This window comes from Topomyia yanbarensis, chromosome 1 (genome assembly GCF_030247195.1).
Source record: "Topomyia yanbarensis strain Yona2022 chromosome 1, ASM3024719v1, whole genome shotgun sequence".
Taxonomy (NCBI): Eukaryota; Metazoa; Arthropoda; class Insecta; order Diptera; family Culicidae; genus Topomyia; species Topomyia yanbarensis.
The window spans coordinates 64,107,446-64,129,137 of NC_080670.1; the positions used below are offsets into that span (position 1 = coordinate 64,107,446).

Here is a 21,692-nt window from a genome sequence, read left to right on the forward strand (position 1 = left end):
GGATATCACGAACAGGTACATAGGGTGGTTTTCTTCTGGGATCTGGCTTCACGATATTCAGTGCAAGACCAAACAACATGTTCAATGTCTTCGTAACCCTCTCCGCAAGCACATTGATTATCTTCTGCGATCCCAATGCGGCGGAGATGCGCATTCAACGTATAATGGTTGGACATGAGTCTAGACATCACACGAATGAAGTTTCGACTTACATCCAACCCTTTGAACCATGCCTTCGTTGATACTTTAGGGATAATTGAGTGCAACCACCGTCCCAGATCTCCATTGTCCCATGATGTTTGCCAACTAGTAAGCGTCCTCTGACGAGAAGCGCTATAAAATTCATTGAAGGCAATAGGTCTTTCATAGATGTCACCGTCCAGCGCCTCTATTTTGGCTAAATTATCCGCTCTCTCATTACCCGGTATGGAGCAATGAGCGGGAATCCACACTAAGGTAAATTGATAAGATTTATTTGTTAATTTAGTTAAGTATTCTCGTATCTTCTTCAAAAAGAACGGAGCGTGATTATCAAGCTTTAATGAGCATTGAAAATAGTTATAAAGATTTTAAAACTTATGGTTCAATCCAAATGCAGAAATTCATTATTTCTTCCAACACTGCCAGTACACAACGACACCGATACTTAAAACTTAAATAAATGAGAATATATTCTTCACAGAGACTTGGTACCTTTGAATGAAATGCTCAGAATGAATTGCTGAATAACATAGACGTAGTAAGAAATTGAAAACAAGACGGGGTGTGGTTTGTGTACTCCCCGGTTCCCTGTTTAGATAGTTTAGTATAACATAAGGAGCACATCTTTAACGCAGGTTTACACCGCAGAATTAAAAATTAATCTTACGTGTTTGAGTGCTACTATTTAAGGGCTCTACTGTTATCTCCTTTAGAATGGTACAGCGGTTTATAAGTTTTACATACTTTAAAACCCTATTTCTTAGCCGTTCAGAGTCAAAATTTAAAAAAATGCATATCCTTAGATCCCTTGAAGTCTCGGAACTGTTTCTATTGACGTTTTCGTTTGAGAATCCAGGAACGAAACCAGGATATTTATTTCAAACAAGCATTTTTTAATGAAATTGAGTTAGGTTCACGCAAAACAGAGGTGATGTTGTCGAACCAGAAATATACTTCAGGTTAGAACCCAACGCGATTTCCAGACCTGAGTTAGTTTTTGCCCCAAGCAAAAACAATACATAAATTTGTAGGTGTTAATTCTAAATATTGTAAATTGTTATTTCCCACAACAAAGATTGTAGTATGATTCATATTTGGGTCTATCAAAATATTAAGAAAGTTCAGTCGTTGACATTTTCAAGGGCGTAATGATTCTTTGTCTTATACAAAACAATCTAAAAAGGGGCTGGGGAGTACACATGCCCCTCCCCTCTTCTTTTCATTTTCTGTTTACGTCTATGATATTCAGAAATTCATTCTGAACATTTCATTCAAAGGTACCAAGTCTCTGCGATGAATATATTCTCATTTATTTCAGTTTTTAATGTCGATGTCGGTGGTGCACCGGCAGTGTTGGAAAAAGTAATCAATTTCTGCTATTGGATTTTACCATAAGTTTTAAAATCATTATAACTATTTTCTGAAAACTCGTAGCTAGTTACGGTCTTTGACAAAGAATTATCGTTTTATAAAGCTGGTTTTTCATATTGAGTAAAATAGCGATCTTTAGTAGCGTAAATGCAAAATAATTGATTTCCCCATATAAAATCCCATGCAAACTTTGAACACAATGCGCAAACCCGGGACGCAACCAATCGCTACCAAATTTTGCACAGGCATTTGGGACCACAAAAGGAACTCAAAAAGTGCTGTGCCCGCTAGTTTAAATCATTTTGAAGTTTTCCCATACAACCACGAGCCACTCTAATGCATACGTTCAACTAAATTGCTAAATTGTGTTTGATTGATTTCGAAGAGAAATTTGAACTCTGCTACCAAACTAAATCAACTAGTTAGCAAGATTAGCTAACTAATGTAGCAAGTTAAATCCGCATACAAAATCTTTTCATTTTGGAGGAGTGAGCGTGAGATTTTGAACGTCGCTTTTTGAACGTAACTATTTTATTTTTATTTTTGAACTATTTTCTAGAAATCAGTTACAACATTCTTGTAAAATATTTGTGTTGGTGTGCTAACACACCAACACAAATAAAAGAACAATCCATGTTTTTATAGGATTATGAATGTTTTCGAAACCAGCATAGCGTAAAATCCAACCAAAACCCTTATTTGAAATTTGATCCATGTTTCTCGTTTTTGTTCCATTTTTTTATTCCTACATGGATTTGTATTGTATTTGTATTTCTACAATTGTACATACCATACTTTGCATACTTTTATTTTATCCATTTTTTTACGTTCCTTACTTTAGCTTTTGTTTCTATTGCTAGCACTATCACTTTCTTCAATTTATAGTTTTTTCTGTGTTATTTAATATTATTCGCATTTTTTGAGAAAATTCTGCTTTCTTAATTTTTTTCTTATCGTTTCATATTTAAATACCTTGCTTTTTATTGCTTTCTTTTGTCATTCCATCTAATTTTTAGAATTTGTCTATTTGCTACATTTATTCTTGTCATAGCGTTTTTCTATTTCCTTTTTTTTCATATTTTTTGCATTTCCAAAAGCAATTGTACTTATTCAAATTTATTCCAATTTGTCTTATTATTTATTTTTTTACTTTTCTCCTATTTTTTCCTCATTTTCTAGTTTTTAGCTTTCCGTTTATCGTAGTTTTATTTTTTCCCATTGTTCATTTAATATAATTTTATTTATTTTTTATAGTTTTTTCTTAAGATTTAATTCGTTATTGTTATTTCTTCATGTTTTCCATTTAACCTATTTTGAAAGTACTTTTTCAGTTGACCATTTTTCTATACGTTAACATTGATTTTTTTTTTATTTTCCTAAAAAACATTTGATTTATCTTTTCTTAACACTATGCGCACTTTTTCTTAATTTTACATTTAGTTAGTTGTTTGAATTTATTTCAAATTTCGTTTCTAGTGCTTTTTCTATTCTTTAAATAGTATCCATTTTATTAATTTTTTTCGTGTAATATCTTCATTTTTGTGTTTCTATAGTATACCATGTTGGCTTTTTCCTATTATTTTTTGTTTTCCATTTTGTCTGTTTGCTCCGTTTTTGTTCAATATGTCCAACTTTCTTTACTTTTTCGCCTTTTCATCATTTAAATTTTCCAGCTTTTCAAAATTTTCTGGGTCGTTCATTTTTTTTAATTTCTTTATGGTTATTTCATTCTTGTCTTTTATATATTCTCCTCTAGTTTTATGCATTCTTAACGTTTTATTTATTTTTTTTCTATTGCTTTAAATATGTCTTGTTTTAATGTTAAATAAATTTTATTATTCTTGATTTATCGAGTTTTTCAGTTTTATGCATTTTTCATATTAATGTTTGTATTCTTTTTAGTAGTTTTTTTTTCATTTTCATTGATTCTAAAAAAATTTCCTGCTTCTCTATCGATTTTTCATTATTTTCACCATTTGTTCAATAACGTTCGACTTTTTTAATCTTCGCAATATGTTTTTCTAGTTTCCTGTTTTCCTTTATCAATTTTTTATCGGTTTTGTTTTGGTTTTTCTCGATTAAACCTTTTTTGACAATTGACATTAATTTGTTAATTTGGTTGATTTTGTTATTTTTAGCTCTTTTGTACATTCTTTTAATATTTAGTTTTCCTATTGTTTTTATCTTTTGCCGTTGGTCGCCCTTTGGATATTTTTAATTTTTGTAATTACTACATTTTTAATCTTGCCATTTCCTTACTTTTATAAAAACTATTAACAAAAATGGCGCTTTTCACAGTCAAAACTGTCGAAGAGGTATTAAAAGCTCCCAAAGTATAAAAAAACTCTACGTTTTTTCCTTCATTGGCACTACAAAGAACTAGAGCCAAAAAATGGTACATGAATATAAAATTTCAGTATACTATACATAATATCAGTGAACTCCAATGGATTTCAAACATTGACTTTTTGTACTCAGGCAATACACAGGTGGTGGGGGCCCGTACGTTGGACCCCCCCCCCCGGGCCCGTATTTTCTCTCTGCGGCCCTGCTAGAGAGTATTGACAAAGTATTGTACGTGTAATGGAAAAAAGTGGCATTGACGATGTGGATTTCAAATGGGATGGAAATATTGTAACAATATCGCCAATACTCGTACTGACAAAAATAATGAACTTGTAAGGGCTGCTTATAGAAAGACTGGAGATGGACTCAAAACCCTACTACTAACCGACCCCAAACTAATTGAATACGTTGATGCTGATTTTAGCGCGATTCATTGCGTTTAGATAGGTTTATATCTACGAGAGAAAGGATTTCAAATTCATTATCAATTAATTGCCACATACAATAAATGATTTATCAATATGACGACATGTTCAATATACTCAGATGGGAAGCATATACATACTATGCACACATATGTTTTTTTTTAAATGATACAGTTACTCTGTCAACTTTATTTTGTTTCTGCATTGGAATATGTATAATAAAACACGTTTCAAGGTGTATTGCATTCGATATGCGTATCATTTAATTATGCATCTCTGCAGAAATAAAGCAAAAACATAAATCATTGCAACGCTCTGAACACATTTCGTTTAAGGTGGTCATCCCATGTGACAGTTGTTTTTTACGCTTCGGTGATGATTTTTTTGCCTTTCTCATATAGAAAAGTTATGCAATCGCTCTAAAAATCGTTATCCTAATCCCGGCTCGCACTGATAATATAAATTCGTAAATATAATGAAATCGATCATGCAATGCACGAATTCATTCGTCGTTTTCTGCAACGAAGTATTTTCGTGCATTCTAAATAGTAGGCTTCGTTCATTTCATGAATAAGAATGGCCGCTTGGTGAACGAAAGCTTTCGTAAATTTTACACGTTTAATGTATACTGCACGAATGTTAACGTTGATAACGACTTTATTTTTCGTGAATGAAACGAAATGTGTTGTTTATTTTAGTAAACGTGTGTGTAAATTACGAACGATTTCGTTGGTTGCACGAATTCATTCCGTTTATCTTAGAAAAGTGTTCGTATTTATTTTCCTCTTATTTCAGTCGATCTTTTGGGATCGATGTTTGACAACATCGATTTTTTTTAATTTAAAAAAAATCGATAAGGCCAAATCGATTTTAGTTTTCGTAAATTTTACTTATTTAGTTTACATTGCACGAATGTAATCGTTGATAACGACATTATTTTTCGTGAATGAAATGAAATGATTCGTTTATTTCAATAAATGTTAATATATGATGAACGTTTTCTTTGTCGCACGAATGCATTTCGTTTATCTTAGAAAAGTTTTCGTATTTATTAGTCTCTTATTGTTTTCAGTCGATCATTTGGGATCGATGTTTGACAACATCGATTTTTTTTTATTTATTTAAAGAAATGGATGTGGCCAAATCGATTTTACTGTGGTACGAACAAATGGCCGCTTGATGAACGAAATTTTTCGTGAATTTTACTTATTTAGTTTACATTACACGAATGTAACCGTTGATAACGACATTATTTTTCATGAGTAAAACGAAATGTTTCGTGTATTTTAATAAACGTTTATGTATATTACAAACGATTTCGTTAGTGGCATTGGATCTTTTAGGATCAATGTTTGACAGCACCGATTTTTTTATTAATTAAAAAGATCGATCTGGCAAATTCGATTCTATTTCAACTTGCTCATCATTATTGAGGACTAGAAAGATTGTGGTGCAAAGAAATGGACGCTTGATGAACAAAAGTTCTAGTAACTTTTACTTATCTAGTATACATGACAAAAATGTTATCGTTGATAACGACATTATTTGTCGTAAATGAAACGAAAAGATTCGTTTATTTCAATAAATGTTTGTGTATATTACGAACGACTTCGTTGGTCGCATGAATTCATTTCGTTCATCTTAGAAAACCTTTCGTATTTATTATCCTCTTATTTTTTCATTCGATCTTTTGGGATCGATGTTTGACAACACCGATTTTTTTTAGCTAAAAAAACAAAATCGATTTTATTCGTAAATTTTACTTATTTAGTATACATTGCACGAATGGTATCGTTGAAAACGACATTAATTTTCGTGAATGAAACGAAATGTTTTGTTTATTTTAATAAACGTTTATGAATATTACGAACAATCTTGTTGGTCGCACGAATTCATTTCGTTCATCTAAGAAAAGTTTTCGTATTTAATAGCATATTCTTTTGACATTGCTCTGGCAGAGAAAAACTCAACCTTATTCATACAAAACCAACGAGCAATTTGCGATGGCTCAACTGAATCCGTACTGCTCCGGATTCTGGATCAACTGGAAGCGGAAGAGGTTTAAAAAATCTTCCTAAAACCGGCGGACACGGATACGGCTCCTAAATAGTCAGACCGAGACCATCGTGATGATCAACAAAGCTATCTGACGTATAGCAACAATGACTCCATATTGAAGATCTTTTGACGTTGACGGTTCGACGAATGGTGCTCGTAAATATTATAAAGATATTCGTATATAGCAGCGAACAATTCGCTTGCCGAACGAAGCTGTTTCGTAATAAACCAACGAAAGACGTTTCGTGGTTTTCACGAAAAACTCGTAATAAAAAATAAATGTATTTCCATAGAACTACGAATGATTCATCATATGTACGAAAAATTCGTATATTTTATGAAAATTATCTGTACGAAACTAATGCATAGCGATTTACGAATATATTCTATCAGTGCGGAGGGCCGAATGTCATATGCTATTCGACTCAGTTCGTCGAGATCGGAAAATGTATGTGTATGTATGTATGTGTGTGTGTTTTTATAGTAAGGTTAAAAAGCTTCAAAAGCCTGGCCTGTAGTGTATTGGCACTGTGTGGGACTCACGACTCACGTTCGTGCCTAACCACTAAAAACATTCCTTACTTTTTACGCCCTTCTTCCCCACGGAACTACGTCATCGTATTACTTCGTGGGGGGGGGGGGGGGGGGGTTCGTTGTGTTTTCGTCGCAACTCTTTCTTCTGCTCTATCTCAGAGCCTCGCTTGGTTCATGGAGTGGCTCGACCTATGAGCTTTGATTTAACTCTCGACTCTTCTATTGCTTGTTGTCTCCATCTATCTACGTCACCGTTTAGCTCTCGTTCCCGTGAGCGGTTTAGGTGCTGATTCATTGAGCCATTTAGCTCGTGTTTCCGTTAGTCATTCAGCCCCGGCCTTATCACGATCTACTTGGATAGTCCCCAATGATGAACTCACACTCCTCCGACCGATAGTTCCCCGACGCAGGAATTCCCCCCGACACCGATACCCGCTCTCTTGAGCCATTTAGCTCCCAGCTTGATCGAGATGAACTCGGATATTATTCTACTCCGACTGAGAGTTCCCCGGCAACGGAATTTCTCTCTGTACCGGTGTTTGTCTCGTCAGCCAATTAGCTCCCTTTTTCGTCACGATTCTGTCGGGTAGTCCACGGCGTCGAATCTACCCCACCGTGAATTCCCCAGCGGTAGATTGCGCCCGACCCCATGTACCTTTCTGTGAGCCATTTAGCTCCCCGCTTCGTCGACTCGGTCTAGTCCCCGGCGGTGAAGCTAGCCTACTCAACGGGCCAGCCAGTAGGTGCTGAGGTCCATCCAGCGATTCCGAGTAGAGCGTAGCTTCCGGTTCACTGGCGCCCCAACGACCCACTGCTAGCTATTCGACACGGTCTACTCGGTCTAATCCCCGACGGTGGATATAGCCTACTTACGAGCTACCCGGTAGGGTGTCAAGGTCGGTCCGGCGACTCCGCTGAAGCCTGACGTCCGGTTCACTAGCGCCCCGACGACCCTAACCTAGTGCTATATCGCGTACTACTCAACTGGTCCCCGGCGATGGACCTAGTCTACAACGTCGGAGAGTTCTCTGGCGGCGGAATTTCTCCCGAAACCCGATTTGTGGTTTCCCGGCGGCGTTCTAGCCAGTGGTGCTACTTTGTTGGTCCCTTCGCCACTTCCTCTGCAGCTCGGAGAGTATACTTGTAACCACTCTGTTGACAGCGTACCAGATACGCTCGTCGCGGCACATTTTTTCGACGATATTGTCCACTGTCACACCAGGCATACCCCTTTGGACTTCCTTGAATCTAGGGTATTCGAAGATTACATGTTCCGGCGTCTCTTGCACGTTCACACACTCCGGGCAAAGAGGTAACGAAGCGTGTCCAAACTGATGCAGGTACTTCCGGAAGCATCCGTGCCCTGTCAAAAACTGCGTCAAATGGAAGTTCACCTCTTCATGTTTTCTATGTACCCAAGCAGACATATTTGGGATGAGTCGATGGGTCCACCTTCCTTTCTCCGCGTTGTCCCACTCGTGCTGCCACTTAGCCAACGAGTCCACCCAGACCAGTCTCCTTGCATTACATTCATTTCTCCGCTGGTAGCATTCCACTTCCTCAGCCAGAGTGATGCAGATGGGTATCATCCCGGCAATTACACATACCGCCTCCGACGATATCGTTCTGTACGCACTCGCGACACGAACAGCCATTAGGCGAAACGTGCTTGTCAACTTCGTCCGATTCCGCTTTGAGTTCAGCGCAGCAGCCCAGGCCGGTACTCCATACCTCAGTATTGAGGATGAGATACCCGCCAGGAGAAGTCTTGTGCTGCCTCTTGCTCCTCCGTGATTCGGCATGATCCTTGCCAATGCGTTAGTTGTCCTCGCAGCCTTCTCACATACATAGTCGGCATGGCTGTTGTAATTTAACCGATCGTCGACCATCACACCCAGGTGCTTCAGTGCACGCATCGATGGGATGGACTGTCCCCCGACGCTGATCTCGACACGCTGGATTTTTTTACAGTTGCTGACCAACACTACCTTAGTCTTGTGATGAGCCAGCTGCAACTTGACTTCAGCCATCCAGGTTTCCACGATGTCTGTTGTCTCTGCCGTCAACATCTCTACCTCCTCAAGGGTCTCGCCGGTTATCGTCAGGACAACATCATCTGCAAAACCGACGATCTCAACTCCTCTGGGCAGTTCCAGTGTTAACACTCCGTTGTATATTATATTCCAGAGCGTTGGATCGAGTATGGAGCCCTGAGGTACTCTTGCTGTGACCCTAATCGACCTCTTCCCGATGTTCGTTTCGTAGACCAGTACTCGGTTCTGGAAGTAACTTTCCAGAATCTTGCACAGATAGCCCGGAACCCGCATGCTGTGCAGCGCTGCGGCGATGCCCCCGATACGATGCTGGATCTCCTGGTGGTTTCCCTGGTTTTGACAGCAACACCAGCTTCCATCTATCCGGGAAGTAGCCTTCGTCCAGGCATTTCTGTAGGACTATCCTGAACATGTCCGGAAACGCCAGGATCGCACTCTTCAGTGCCACGTTGGGGATAACATCCGGTCCGGGAGCTTGCTTCGCTTACAGCCCTTTTGCCACAATAAGGAGCTCGTCGTTGGAAACTTGATTGTCACCAGCATTTCCACCGTCTGCATTAACGTACGGTGTAGGCGGCCATACGGTTGGGTCGTGCTTCGGGAAAAGACCCTCCACGATAATTTTTAGTTGGTCAGCGCACATTTCGGCTGGCGTCATTGGACCCTTGATCCTGGCCATAACGACACGATATGCATTGCCCCGGGGGGTTAGCGTCTACTTCTCTGCACAGCTCCTTGCAGCAGGTGGACTTGCTTAGCACTATCTCGCGTTTGAAATCAGCCCTGGCCGCCCGGAATGTTACTTTACACTCTTCTCTGACCGCATCTGATCTTGCTCTTTGAACGCGTCTTCTGGCTCTAAGACAGGCAGCCCGGAGGATGCTGAGTCTTTCGTTCCACCAGTACGCCGGACACCGGTAGTTCCTCGGCTCCATTTTCCTCGGCATTGTTACATTGCACGCCCTCGCTACTGTTTCCGACAGCTCATCGGCTCGGAATTGGAGTGATGCTGTCAGCACGAAGTGCTGCCACAAAAAGGTCCTTGTCGAAGTCCTTTATTTTTCACTTCCGCTCGCCAGTTCTCACTCTCCGTGTTACAGTACAATTCCGCCGACCAATGGTGTAGTGGATAGCCTTTTTTACAATGGAGAAGACATTTACGTCCTAGCCCAGTACATGTGCTATTGGTAGGTGTCCCAGCTACCACACGGGGTGTACTGGGGGCGTGTCGGGCTCGAATGGTGACGCTGCCATTAATACCGACTAAACTTCATTGGGCTCCGCCATCGTTCCCCCCAGGAACTACCGCTCGGTATTACTTATGGGGGGATGGCTGTACTTAATGCACTCATTCACTCTCACTCACGCGTTCATACGTCCTGTATGAGGCTTACTTGGGTGCTCTCTCTATCGCACCTTGATTCACTCTCAAACACTCCACATGAGGCTGACTTTTGTGCTCACCTTTTTCGTTCCTTGCGAGGCTGACTTGTATGCTCACCTTACTCATTCCTTACTAGGCTTACTTTTGTGCTCGCCTCACCCATACCATGTGAGGCTGACTTGGGTGCTCACCCTATCACCTGGTTCACTCTCGATCGTGCCACTCTATTATACCTCTGTCACTCCCCCTGGCATCCCATGTGGGACATTTTTCTTAGGCGCTACTTCTGACATACCATGCGAGGCTGACTTGTGTGCTCACCTTGTGTGCAGGCCGGATGGCTGGACCGATTGCACAAACTTAGTCTCAAATGAAAGGTACAATCTTCCCATCGGCTCCTATTGCATTTTTTGTTGATTGGACTTCTGGTTCCGGAGTTACGAGTTGAAGAGTGCGAGCACACAGCAAATTCCCATTGAATGAAAAATTCTCAAAAGCGGGAGTAAGGGAAAATTGCAAAATCGAATTTGTATTTTGGATGCCAAATGACTTTAAAATGCATGAAACGTTGAGATTTGATGTAATATCGAAAAAAATAATTTTGACGAAAATTGACTTTTTTGACTTTGGCACATTTTTGCCTTTCTCATATAGAAAGGTTATGCAATCGCTCTGAAAATCGTCAATGACAAATTTTTTTTGGCTTGTATAGGCTTAAGTAAGAGTATGCAGTAAGAGGTTGCTACTTTAAAATTAAAACTAGTTTAAAATTTCTTAACGGATCTTCCTCCTTGATTCGCCGCTGGTTTCAAGCGATGTTTCAGTTTCGAAACATAGTATCTCAAAATCGTGGCTGTCGATCCATTGTATGTACTATGTGCAAATTGTACTGAATATACATTTCCATTGTATTGAACATAATGAGCCATGGAATCGTAGTTTGGACAAATGAGAAAGGCACAATTGCACCATTAGGTGGATTAAAACAGGTTTTTATGACGTGCTTTACGATATATTTTGTTATTATATCGTATTTATTATGATATAAAAGCCTTTTTAAATATATCCATATCAAAACATGCAAAGCAATTTTGTCATGATATTTGGAACGGTACCTACCCGTGATAAAAAATGTGGCCGAAGGCTACATACATAAAACAATTCCTGCTGTTCTGCTTATCAGACACCAACAATTAATCAAAGGCCGGAACTAGAATTAACGTTGAATATTATTTTTTGGAAGATTTGGAATATAGAAATGCTTTGCTTTTGTTTTAATGCGTAAACTGTAAAAATAATGACAGATATAATACAGTGAACTGTATAATGTACAGATAGTAATGAACTGGTAAAACCAACTAAAAGTTGAGCGCAATTAGTTGGATTAGTTTTTGCAATATCGTGGCATCGATTTAAAATAAATATTGGATGCTTCTTAAATGGTAGAAGTGCTGCTTGGAGAAAACCTGTTGGACTGTCCAGGGTCCATACAAAACTTTTTTCTCTGATTCGTAGAAGCCATGCAAAGTCTGCAATTGAATTTATATTATTTTACATAATTGCAATTGAATTTATATTATTTTACATAAGATAACTGCCCTAGATATAGACGTTGTCCTATGTCATCTTAAAGCGAAATGATTCCAGTCGTACCAATTTTTAATTCCAGCAAGGGCCACCATCATCGAGCGACACGTGCAGCCACAGCAAAGAAGGAACGAATCTGGGACTTTGGTGTCATCCCGTACGAGATCGATGGCAATTTCAGTGGTTTACACAAAGCCCTCTTCAAACAGGCGATGCGTCACTGGGAGAACAATACGTGCATTAAATTTGTCGAGCGTAATCCGATAGAGCATCCTAACTATATCGTCTTCACCGAACGGCAATGCGGGTAAGTTTGAAGGTCGCAACAAGCGGATGGGAAACGAAACATTATTTGCTGACGAGGGCTGAACCTATTTCCGATGATTGATGCTAACATTTCGATGTACATACCATTCCAGCTGTTGTTCGTTTGTGGGAAAACGTGGCAATGGACCACAGGCCATCTCGATCGGTAAAAATTGTGACAAGTTTGGCATCGTTGTACACGAATTAGGACACGTGGTTGGTTTCTGGCATGAGCATACACGGCCGGATCGTGAAAATCATGTGGTGATTGAAAAGAACAACATAATGGTAGGCCAGGAATATAATTTCAACAAGCTGACCGAAGACGAGGTGAATTCTTTGGGTCTGCCTTACGACTACGATTCTATTATGCACTACGCACGGAATACTTTCTCCAAGGGAACCTATCTGGATACTATATTTCCGATTGAAATACCCAGCCGAAAGCGGCCCGAGATCGGTCAACGGCTACGACTCAGCGAGGGAGACATTGCGCAAGCAAACTTACTTTACAAATGTGCCAGTTTGTGTTTATCGTCGATCCACGATTTTCGTGTGAACAAATCATTGTTAACAAATTACTTGTCCCATTTCAGAATGCGGTCGCACGTTTCAGGATAACTCGGCATCGTTTACCTCTCCCAGCTATTATTCCGTTTTGCCGCCGAGCGATCCGGAAAGGTGCGAGTGGCGAATAACAGCCACGCACGGAGAGAGGATTGTTCTCAACATCACCGACCTGGTAACGTACCGCAGAAGAGTCCTTTTATGGTTTTTGCCTCTTTGAGTTGTACTGAAGGGGGTAGATGCTCCCTAATTAATTTCAGCGCCTCTATTCATTTTATTTTCTCATGATTCTACTTCCAATAACGAATACACCGCCATTTCACAAATTCAACAATTCATTGAAATATTGTAATATATTGATTAATTATAATACATTTTGTGTTCTATGTGATAAATCGAGATTTGGGTTATCTTACAGTAACATTTTCAGTAAAGATCGGTTGTACGTATAGAAATTTGTCTTTTGAAGGAAAAAGTAGACAAAAACCATTGTAATTGCACAAAAGATTTAGATAGTAAGAATCAATAGATGGAAAAGTCAAGCGGCTAAATTCGCCGAACTGTCCGGCGCTGCGTCCTGTCATGCGAAATTGGCCTCTAGTGATGCGAAGAAAGTAATGTAATGGAAGCACTTGCAGGCTTATTGCTACTTTATGTAGCAACTTTTTCAGATGCTCGTAGACCAACTTTCAAAAACAAGCTTTATTACTCACACTATTACTTTATTAATTTATTTTGGTATTTTTTTTATTCTTAATTTTATTAATTTTATTCATTTAATTCTTTTCAATGAACTAAAATAATTTTATATATATATTTTTTATCTACTCAACTTAATTATTTGATTATGTTTATTTTTTATCCGATTTACGCATTTTATTAATTTTGTACATATCGTTCATTTATTTATTTCCTTAATTTTATACTATTTATTCATTCGTTTAAGGGGGCGTCTGGTGTAAAGTGCTCAAACTTAAAGTAATTTTGTTTTACGATTTTGAAGACAAGGCAACAATGGATCTTTTCTGTAATGTAAAGATTTATTTATACATTCATTGTGTATGAAAAACATCGTCGCTGTTGTGCTATCTTATGACAAACGCCATTTTGGGGAAAACTTAGTTAGATATGCCACATCACTTGTCTAAAAAATCTCTACAAAGTGGCGTTTTCAGAATTTTGATATTCTGCTTGGTTACTGAGATATAGCGAATAACGTGCTGAGAATTTTTTAGTTTTTTGCTTCAAATGACTGTGTCTAATGATTGGCTCAAGTTATCTTGATGTATAGGATGTATTATGTGTAAAACTATCTGAGAAACACAATGGCATAATCATTTTCAAAACAAAAATACACGAATTGTGAGAAAAATGCAGTTCAAGTTTTAAATTGGAAATATAGCATATTTGCCAACACTGTAACCAAAAATAACGATTTTTTCTAGATTCCCTGGCTCATTTCCTTCAAAATGCAACTCACCGATTGACTGTAGACCAAATTATGCCAAAGATATGAATAAAAGTTAATAATTGATGATATTTTTCTAAAGAAAATTTTCCGTGCACGATTATGACACGCCACGCCAGACAAATTTTCGCATAAATATACACCTATGACACGTGCGAGTGCGACTTTTGTGTACATTTATAGTAAAAACTCGCAACATAGTCAACCGATCTCCGTGATATTTGAGAGATTAATACAGAATAGATAGAAGCATTAATTGTCTTCTTTGAATTGTTTATACCATTTAAAAATTTCAAGGTATTCAATCTCAAACTTTAAAAATCTTTTTTCTCGAAATATACTAAATGGCGCTTGTCATAAGATAGCACAACAGCGACGACATACGAGCGTTCCGAAAGTAGACGTCCAATCATTTCCACATCGAGGAACGCCGCGGCGAACACGATAACTCTTGATAAAATTGTCTGGCACAGGAAATTCAATAAGATATGTAAATCTTGAAGTTTTAGTTACTCGATGAACCAAAAAAATAAAAAAGTTTGAGTTTCGGAAACGGGCTTCATGCAAACCGAAAAATTTCATATTTTACTACTTTTCATTAAAATATTAGAAAGAATTTTTTTTCAGTTTTCAGTGGTTCATCGAAAGGCTACACGTATTTTACATTCTCATATGAAAAATCAAGCCAATTCGTTGATTAGTTTGTAAGTTATCGCTATTAACACCTCTACCCAGTCAAACTAGTCCGGAACCGGTTCGGACTTCCAGCATGAATTCCAGCTCAAATGCATCAACCGATAGAGTTGGAATCGGTTGTTTTCTTTGAGCAAGATTCCATACTGAATCCATTCAGGATTTCGAACCGGTTCCGGAATGGATTTGACGGATAGTTGGGATAGGTTGGTTTGGCGGCGCTAGTGTTTATCGTATATTAATTCAACTGTTCACACACGTTTTTTAAATATTTTTGTTCGATCATGGATGTCTGTTCTCTGTGCTATTAACGTAGGCAAAAAATCGATGTATTTTTTATCCGCTTAATTGATAGTGTTGAACCTCTAGAATAGTCTCTCGCAATCTCGGTGTCCACGCTGAACTTCTTTTGTTTTAAACAGTCATGCATTCCTTGTGCGTATTTGTTGTAACACACGCACGAATGAATAATAAAAAACGCAGTGGAAAATATCCTATTGGGTATTTTCTCTTGAAAATTTGGGTAGAAGTAGTTTAGAGTGTATTGTTTACACTGTATTTTTGTTACAAAATTGTTTTGTTACAAAATTGTTGCAGATAGATTGAAATCAGCGTGTGTTACAGCAAACACGCGCTAGGAATGCATGGCTGTTTAAAACAAATGAAGTTCAACGTGCCACTATTCTAGAGGTTCAATACTGACAATTGCGCATTCCATGACATGTTTCTGATCAGCTGATTATTCCTTCTAACGTTACTCTGGTGGGCGCGACGTCCGACATTATCGTTGATTCGATCCAACATCAAAAGAAACCGGACTAACAAGAGATGTTTGTCGGATAAGTTTTTTTGTTTGCAGAGGTAGACTCGTTGACAGAACCCACCGCTGAATTGTCAAACGAACGTCTCATGAATTGCCTAAGTAAGCGGATAACAAGAAGTAGATTTTTTGCCCACTACACCAGATGCCCCCCTCAATTCTAAACATACATGTCAACTGATTATTAGTGCAAATGAGAGCCTCTCTTTGTTTACCTTCTCTTCTGTCACTAACTCGGCCGCTTTTTTGATTGCCCCGTAGCTCTGTGTAATATTTGCTGATTAGGCCACCACCGCTGTCCAACTAACGAATTTGATTCGCTAGTTAGATCAACTGACAAGTGCTAAAATCTCTTCAAAGAAAAAGTAAATGCACACATCTTTAATCAAATTGATTATTTTTTTTATCTTAAATAGGGTGATGTGCCTATTATGGCAGTAGAGCCTATTGTGACCCTATTTCGTACCCCTTGGTTTCGAACCAAGTATATGAGATAATGACAATATCGATTTGGCTAAAACAGGTGAGAAAAAATAAGCTCAAGTTATATTCTTCATTTGTTGTGCACATATGTATTTAGAACTATCCTCTAAATCCAACTTTTAATTAAAACAAAATCAACTTATTGAAATATCAACTAATCCGCCTCACTCACGTAGTGAACCGAAACTGGATGCAACGGCACTTAGCAAAATAAACACTTATGAGCCAGCATTTACCGCCTCATATCTCGTTATTCCAACACAAATCTACTAAACATTGCACTGATACATACCTTTATTTTAGCTGGAGAACCTTTTTACGATAATTTCACTTTAAAATCACTCGTTAATCACTAGAATAGGACTAGTGTTATAATAGGATAAAACTAAATACGGGGGTTCCTATTATTGGCATGTTTTGCTGATACACTACCACAATCAAAACCAACTTTTGGCATCCATCATACAGAAAAGAATCACCAGTGCGGCCAAACCAAAACATGAACTTGTAAATATAATGTAATGCAATTTCAGGTATAAGTAATCAATTATTTCAAGTTATTCAACTAATTGTTGATTGCAGATATTTTATTTTCATCTGCATATACAATTCGAATCGGAAGAAAGCAATGTGTGATGTGAAACTTGTTATTCCAGGTGCTAACCTTCGAATGGTTTTTTTTCTGCGTGCGCAATTCTGGGTGCTCTTCTACTAACAGCTGATGAGTTTCATTGATGTGCGTGATGTTTACGTTTGTTTTGATCGGCTGAAAAAAAACAGAATGATTCGTTTTACAAATCACACGTTGGCGTCCATGATCTGGATACCTAGTTAGAATCGACGCAAATGGATTATGAGGCATTGCGTTTCAACTAGATTGTTTTTTGATGAGGTGGAAATGGGCACACCCATGAGGCGATAATTGGATCGTTGAGGTGGGAATAGATGCACAGAATGGAACATTTATTTTCATTTATGCTGAAAATTGAGGGAATTCTGCTAAATAAGCATTATATAGATGTTTAAGAAACAGTACACTGATACTTTATTCTGAGAAAGGTTATAGATAATATGGCTTCTTTTGAAGTTGTTCAAAAAATAGTGCGACCCTCTCCCTAATGGTGCCAAAATAGGCTCATCACCCTACGTTTATTTAGGCCCAAATGCTTTAGCTTAACGAGGCCGATAATTCATTTTTTTTAATTACATGTCACATGTTAGTGGGGGAAAGGAAAGCTGTATTTAGGGGCGGCTTGCTCCCCTCTTATGTAAGTAAAGGAAAAAGGTAGGAAGTGGGATACATATTGTGTAATTGACATCGTCGTTTGCTGATTGATCATTGTGGCGGATATGCACACTTTGTTGTAGTGTTGTAGTTTCCAGCCTGTAATCGCAGGGGCGAGGGGAGGGTCGATATTTCGGATAATTATTGGCACTCTGATACTGTCATGATGTTCTCTATATCATCTGCATGTGAGGTATGTCATGATGTTCTGGGTAGACGGTTATCAAGAAGGGTATGCACCGAAGACTCGTGAAGCAATGCCATATTGTAGATAGAGGGATAGGTTGGTGAGATTCTACTGTGAATGAGAGAGGGGAAAATGTATTAAACTTGGACATCAATGGTTTTCAAAAAGATATAGATAAGAAAAATATAGGGGTGGTCACGGCTTGCCAGGACGTCCCGGACTGGCACATAGGGTGATCTACCTCGGGACCGAAGGGAATCTATTAGTTGGGACCTGGCAACACAGTACTCTGCGCACAGCCAAACAACATGCTCGATGTCGTGGTAGCCGTTCTCACAAACACAATGATTACTTTCAGCAAGCCCTATACGACGGAGATGCGCGTCAAACGAGTAATGGTTGGACATGATCCTTGACATCGTACGAATAAAGTCCCGGTTCACATCCAACCCCTTAAACCAAGCATTCGTTGATACCTTCGTGTCATCGAGCCCCTCGTCACTGATAAGTGATAACGCTGCCAGCTCAGCCGGAAAGTCTACCCGTTAGGTCAATAACGACGATAAACGGACATACACAGCGAAGACAAGTAAAATCAGAACAATAGAGTAGTGAGATAAACCCTTTAGTTTTGGAAGCACGCTTTTCTGCTCCATGAAGATCATTAAAATTTATATTGGATTTATTAACTAAATTAATATTATTATTGTGCTTAAATCTAAGGTTTGTAATTATTACATGCAATTTATACTTAATATTAACTAAAATTAACTTAAAGATAAACTTACAACTATTGTTAACCTAAAAGTACGAGGAGAGAGTGAACTATTGCTACCTTAAAAGTAAAGGTGAAATTTATATTTATATTGCATCATCATCAACGCTAATTTACCAATTGCTCATTTAGAGACCGAAAGTGGTTAGATCTACGCTATAGTGGTCAAAATCTTGCCTGTACACGTAACGACAAAGGGCACTAAACGTAAGCAATCACAATTCTAACCTAAAATGTAAATGAATTTATAATTATGTTTATTATCAGGAAATTAAAGTTTGGCGTGAAACGAGTGAATCCTCCCTTTAATGCTTCGAACGAACAAATAAGGCCGCCTACTACAATTTCGGAAATACCGCTCATAGACTCTTGTTACCTGGAGTAACAAATCTTTAATTTCGTTTATTACATGCAAGATGTCGGACCGAGCTAGCAATAAGCATGATCTCCCCGCACGCACCGTAGCCACACAAAGCTCAGCTGCTGAATCGAAATGCGCTATCATAGTTGATCCCCTTCATGATCCCCCATCTACGAGTGCTTATAAACAAGATCTTCTCAATCTCGAAACGAAACAAATCGTTAGAAAGGCACTGTCGCAAAAAAGTGCACCCGTAATGGGTGGTAAAAATAATCAGTTTTCTACCGAGATGAAGGTCAGTAACGATGGGATCGGATGTAGCTGTCAAACGTGCAATGCGATCGACACCAGCCAAATGGTGCAATGTGACGACTGTGATGGCTGGCACCATTTCGATTGCGTGGGTGTGTCACAGGAGATATATAAAGAAGATTGGCGTTGTGGAAAATGTGAGGCGAAGAAAAAGAAAAAAAGGCACACTAAAAAGACAAACACGGAAAAGCTGAACAATGAGCGCCCCGAGAAAGTTGTTAAAAAGACCAAGGTGCCCAATGAGAAAAATGAGAACGTTATTAAAAAGCCGAAGGAACCTATATCTACAAAAGGTCAGCAAGTAGATACACAGGCTACAGCCCTACAATCGAAGCTTGCACCAACTGTGATGAAGACACACCCTGAGGTAGTTCAAAAACCGTTGAAGCCCGCCGCGGTGACGTCATCGATATCGATGAAATTTTCCAAATCAGCGTACAATCCGTCGGAACCTGCATCAGCGATGTCATCAGTGTCGACAAAATCTTCAAAGGCTCGTTTACAACTGCAATTGCAAAAAATAGAAGCGGAACGGAGATTATTGGACGAGAAAAAGGTGTTAATGATAAAACGTTTCCAAATTTTAGAGGAGCTAGCCGGCCTCGATGATCCGGAGATGAACGATGAGGAAAAAATCGATGGCGAGAACGTCGACGCCAATGCCAAAGTGGAAGAATGGCTACAGGATAAGAATTCAAAAGCAGGCAATTCGGAAAGCTGTCCCACAGGTGAAGAGTTTGACGGCGAACAGCAATCAGATCACGATAGTGATGAATCTTTGCCATCGGATAACGGAGTAGGACCTGATGTCGACAGTAGTTTCGACCCGAGAAAGCGATCTACCCCGAAGACTGAAAAGCGGCGAATAACCGGTAACCAGTATACCTGTAACCTGTCCCGCAATCAGATTGCCGCCCGCCAGGTTGTCCCAAAGGAACTGCCAATGTTTAATGGGAATCCTGAGCATTGGCCGATGTTTTTTGCTACCTACGAGAGCACGACGCGAATGTGCGGACTAACTGACGACGAAAACATGCTTCGTTTAAGAAACTGTCTGCGTGGAGATGCGCTTGCCGCGGTACAAAATTAATAAAATGATCGACTTTGCCTTTTCTGTTCAAAACCTTGCAGTAACGATCAGCGCATGTGGTACAGAGGAATACACACAGGATATGTCGATGGTGGATGGCCTGGTGGAAAAACTCCCTGCGCCGATGAAGTTGGATTGGGCCAGGCATAGCAAACGCCTTCGAAAGGTAAACATATTAAGTTTTAGTGATTGGATTTTCGATATGGCGGAAGATGCTAGCATCGTAGCTGATCCGCCTACTATGCAGGAACACTTCGCGAGTAAGGAGACACGAAGAGGTACAAAGGATTTTGTAAACACTCACGGTGAATCACAAACGAGCAGAATGAACCCGCCTGGTTTAGCGAAAAGCGACCATCGTGCAGTTACGTCAGCTGCGACGCAGAATCTCAAATCAATGCCGTGTGCCGCATGCAAAGGCACTTGCGCATTCCTTGCAAAATGTAAGCGTTTCTTGGATCTCTCGTACGATGCGAGGTGGGCTGTAATTCGTGAAGCAAGGACATGCCGTAAATGTTTGAGAAGACACAAAGGAGGATGCGTGTCCAAAGATTGTGGTGTGAATCAGTGTACCTTTAAACACCACCCATTGCTACACAAGGAACTGCAAGTGAATTCGTCAATAGCGCTTGGTTCACGACGTGATGAGCAATCATGCAATACTCACCGAGGTGGATCAAGTTCAGTCCTGTTTCGCTACATTCCGGTAGTAGTTTACGGAAATGGTATCTCGGTTCACTGTTATGCCTTTTTAGACGATGGATCGTCGCTAACCCTTGTAAATCAAGACCTTGCAGATGAACTCAATATTTCTGGGGAGCCCCGTCCGCTATGTCTAAAATGGACCGGGGGCACACACCGCTTCGAGAAGAATTCAAGCAGTGTAAACTTCGACATCTCCGGTGAAAAAGGAAGGCGGTTTTCGCTGAATGACGTCCGGACAGTGAAGGACCTTCAGCTACCGTCACAATCGCTCGATGTTGAGCAGCTTCAAACTGATTATCGGTATCTTCAGAATATTCCTCTAGAGTCGTACCAAAACGTTAGACCACGACTACTAATTGGTGTAAAACACGCGAATGCTACCCTTGTTAGAAAGAGTCGTGAAGGGGAATATGGTCAACCAATAGCTGTAAAGACTAATCTTGGTTGGACAGTTTACGGTGGAGCTACAGCAGAACAGACAATGAATATGCTACATTACACGTATCACGTTTGCCAGTGTGACCACGAAATTGATGATACCCTACAACAGTCTATGAAGGAATACTTCAATATCGATAGTTTAGGCATTATGGGACCTGGAAAGGAAATCCGTTCCCTTGACGATGAACGAGCTCTGAAACTGCTACGAGAACTTACACTCTTCGACGGAAAAAGGTACG

At 39.3% G+C, this 21,692-nt stretch overlaps 2 protein-coding genes across 6 annotated transcripts in view; one reads left to right on the forward strand and one right to left on the reverse strand.

Moving 5' to 3' along the window:
- LOC131677810 (uncharacterized) overlaps positions 1-21,692 on the reverse strand; it is a 190,274-nt gene that overhangs the window by 113,256 nt on the left and 55,326 nt on the right. The gene's annotated exons all lie outside the window — the stretch shown is intronic.
- LOC131677807 (protein tolkin-like) overlaps positions 1-21,692 on the forward strand; it is a 137,315-nt gene that overhangs the window by 92,966 nt on the left and 22,657 nt on the right. For all 5 annotated transcript variants that reach the window (XM_058957860.1, XM_058957862.1, XM_058957861.1 and 2 more), the window contains 3 exons: positions 12,043-12,267; positions 12,380-12,789; positions 12,863-13,008. In XM_058957860.1, the coding sequence (XP_058813843.1) occupies positions 12,043-12,267; positions 12,380-12,789; positions 12,863-13,008 (781 nt within the window). The remainder of the gene's footprint in view (positions 1-12,042; positions 12,268-12,379; positions 12,790-12,862; positions 13,009-21,692) is intronic.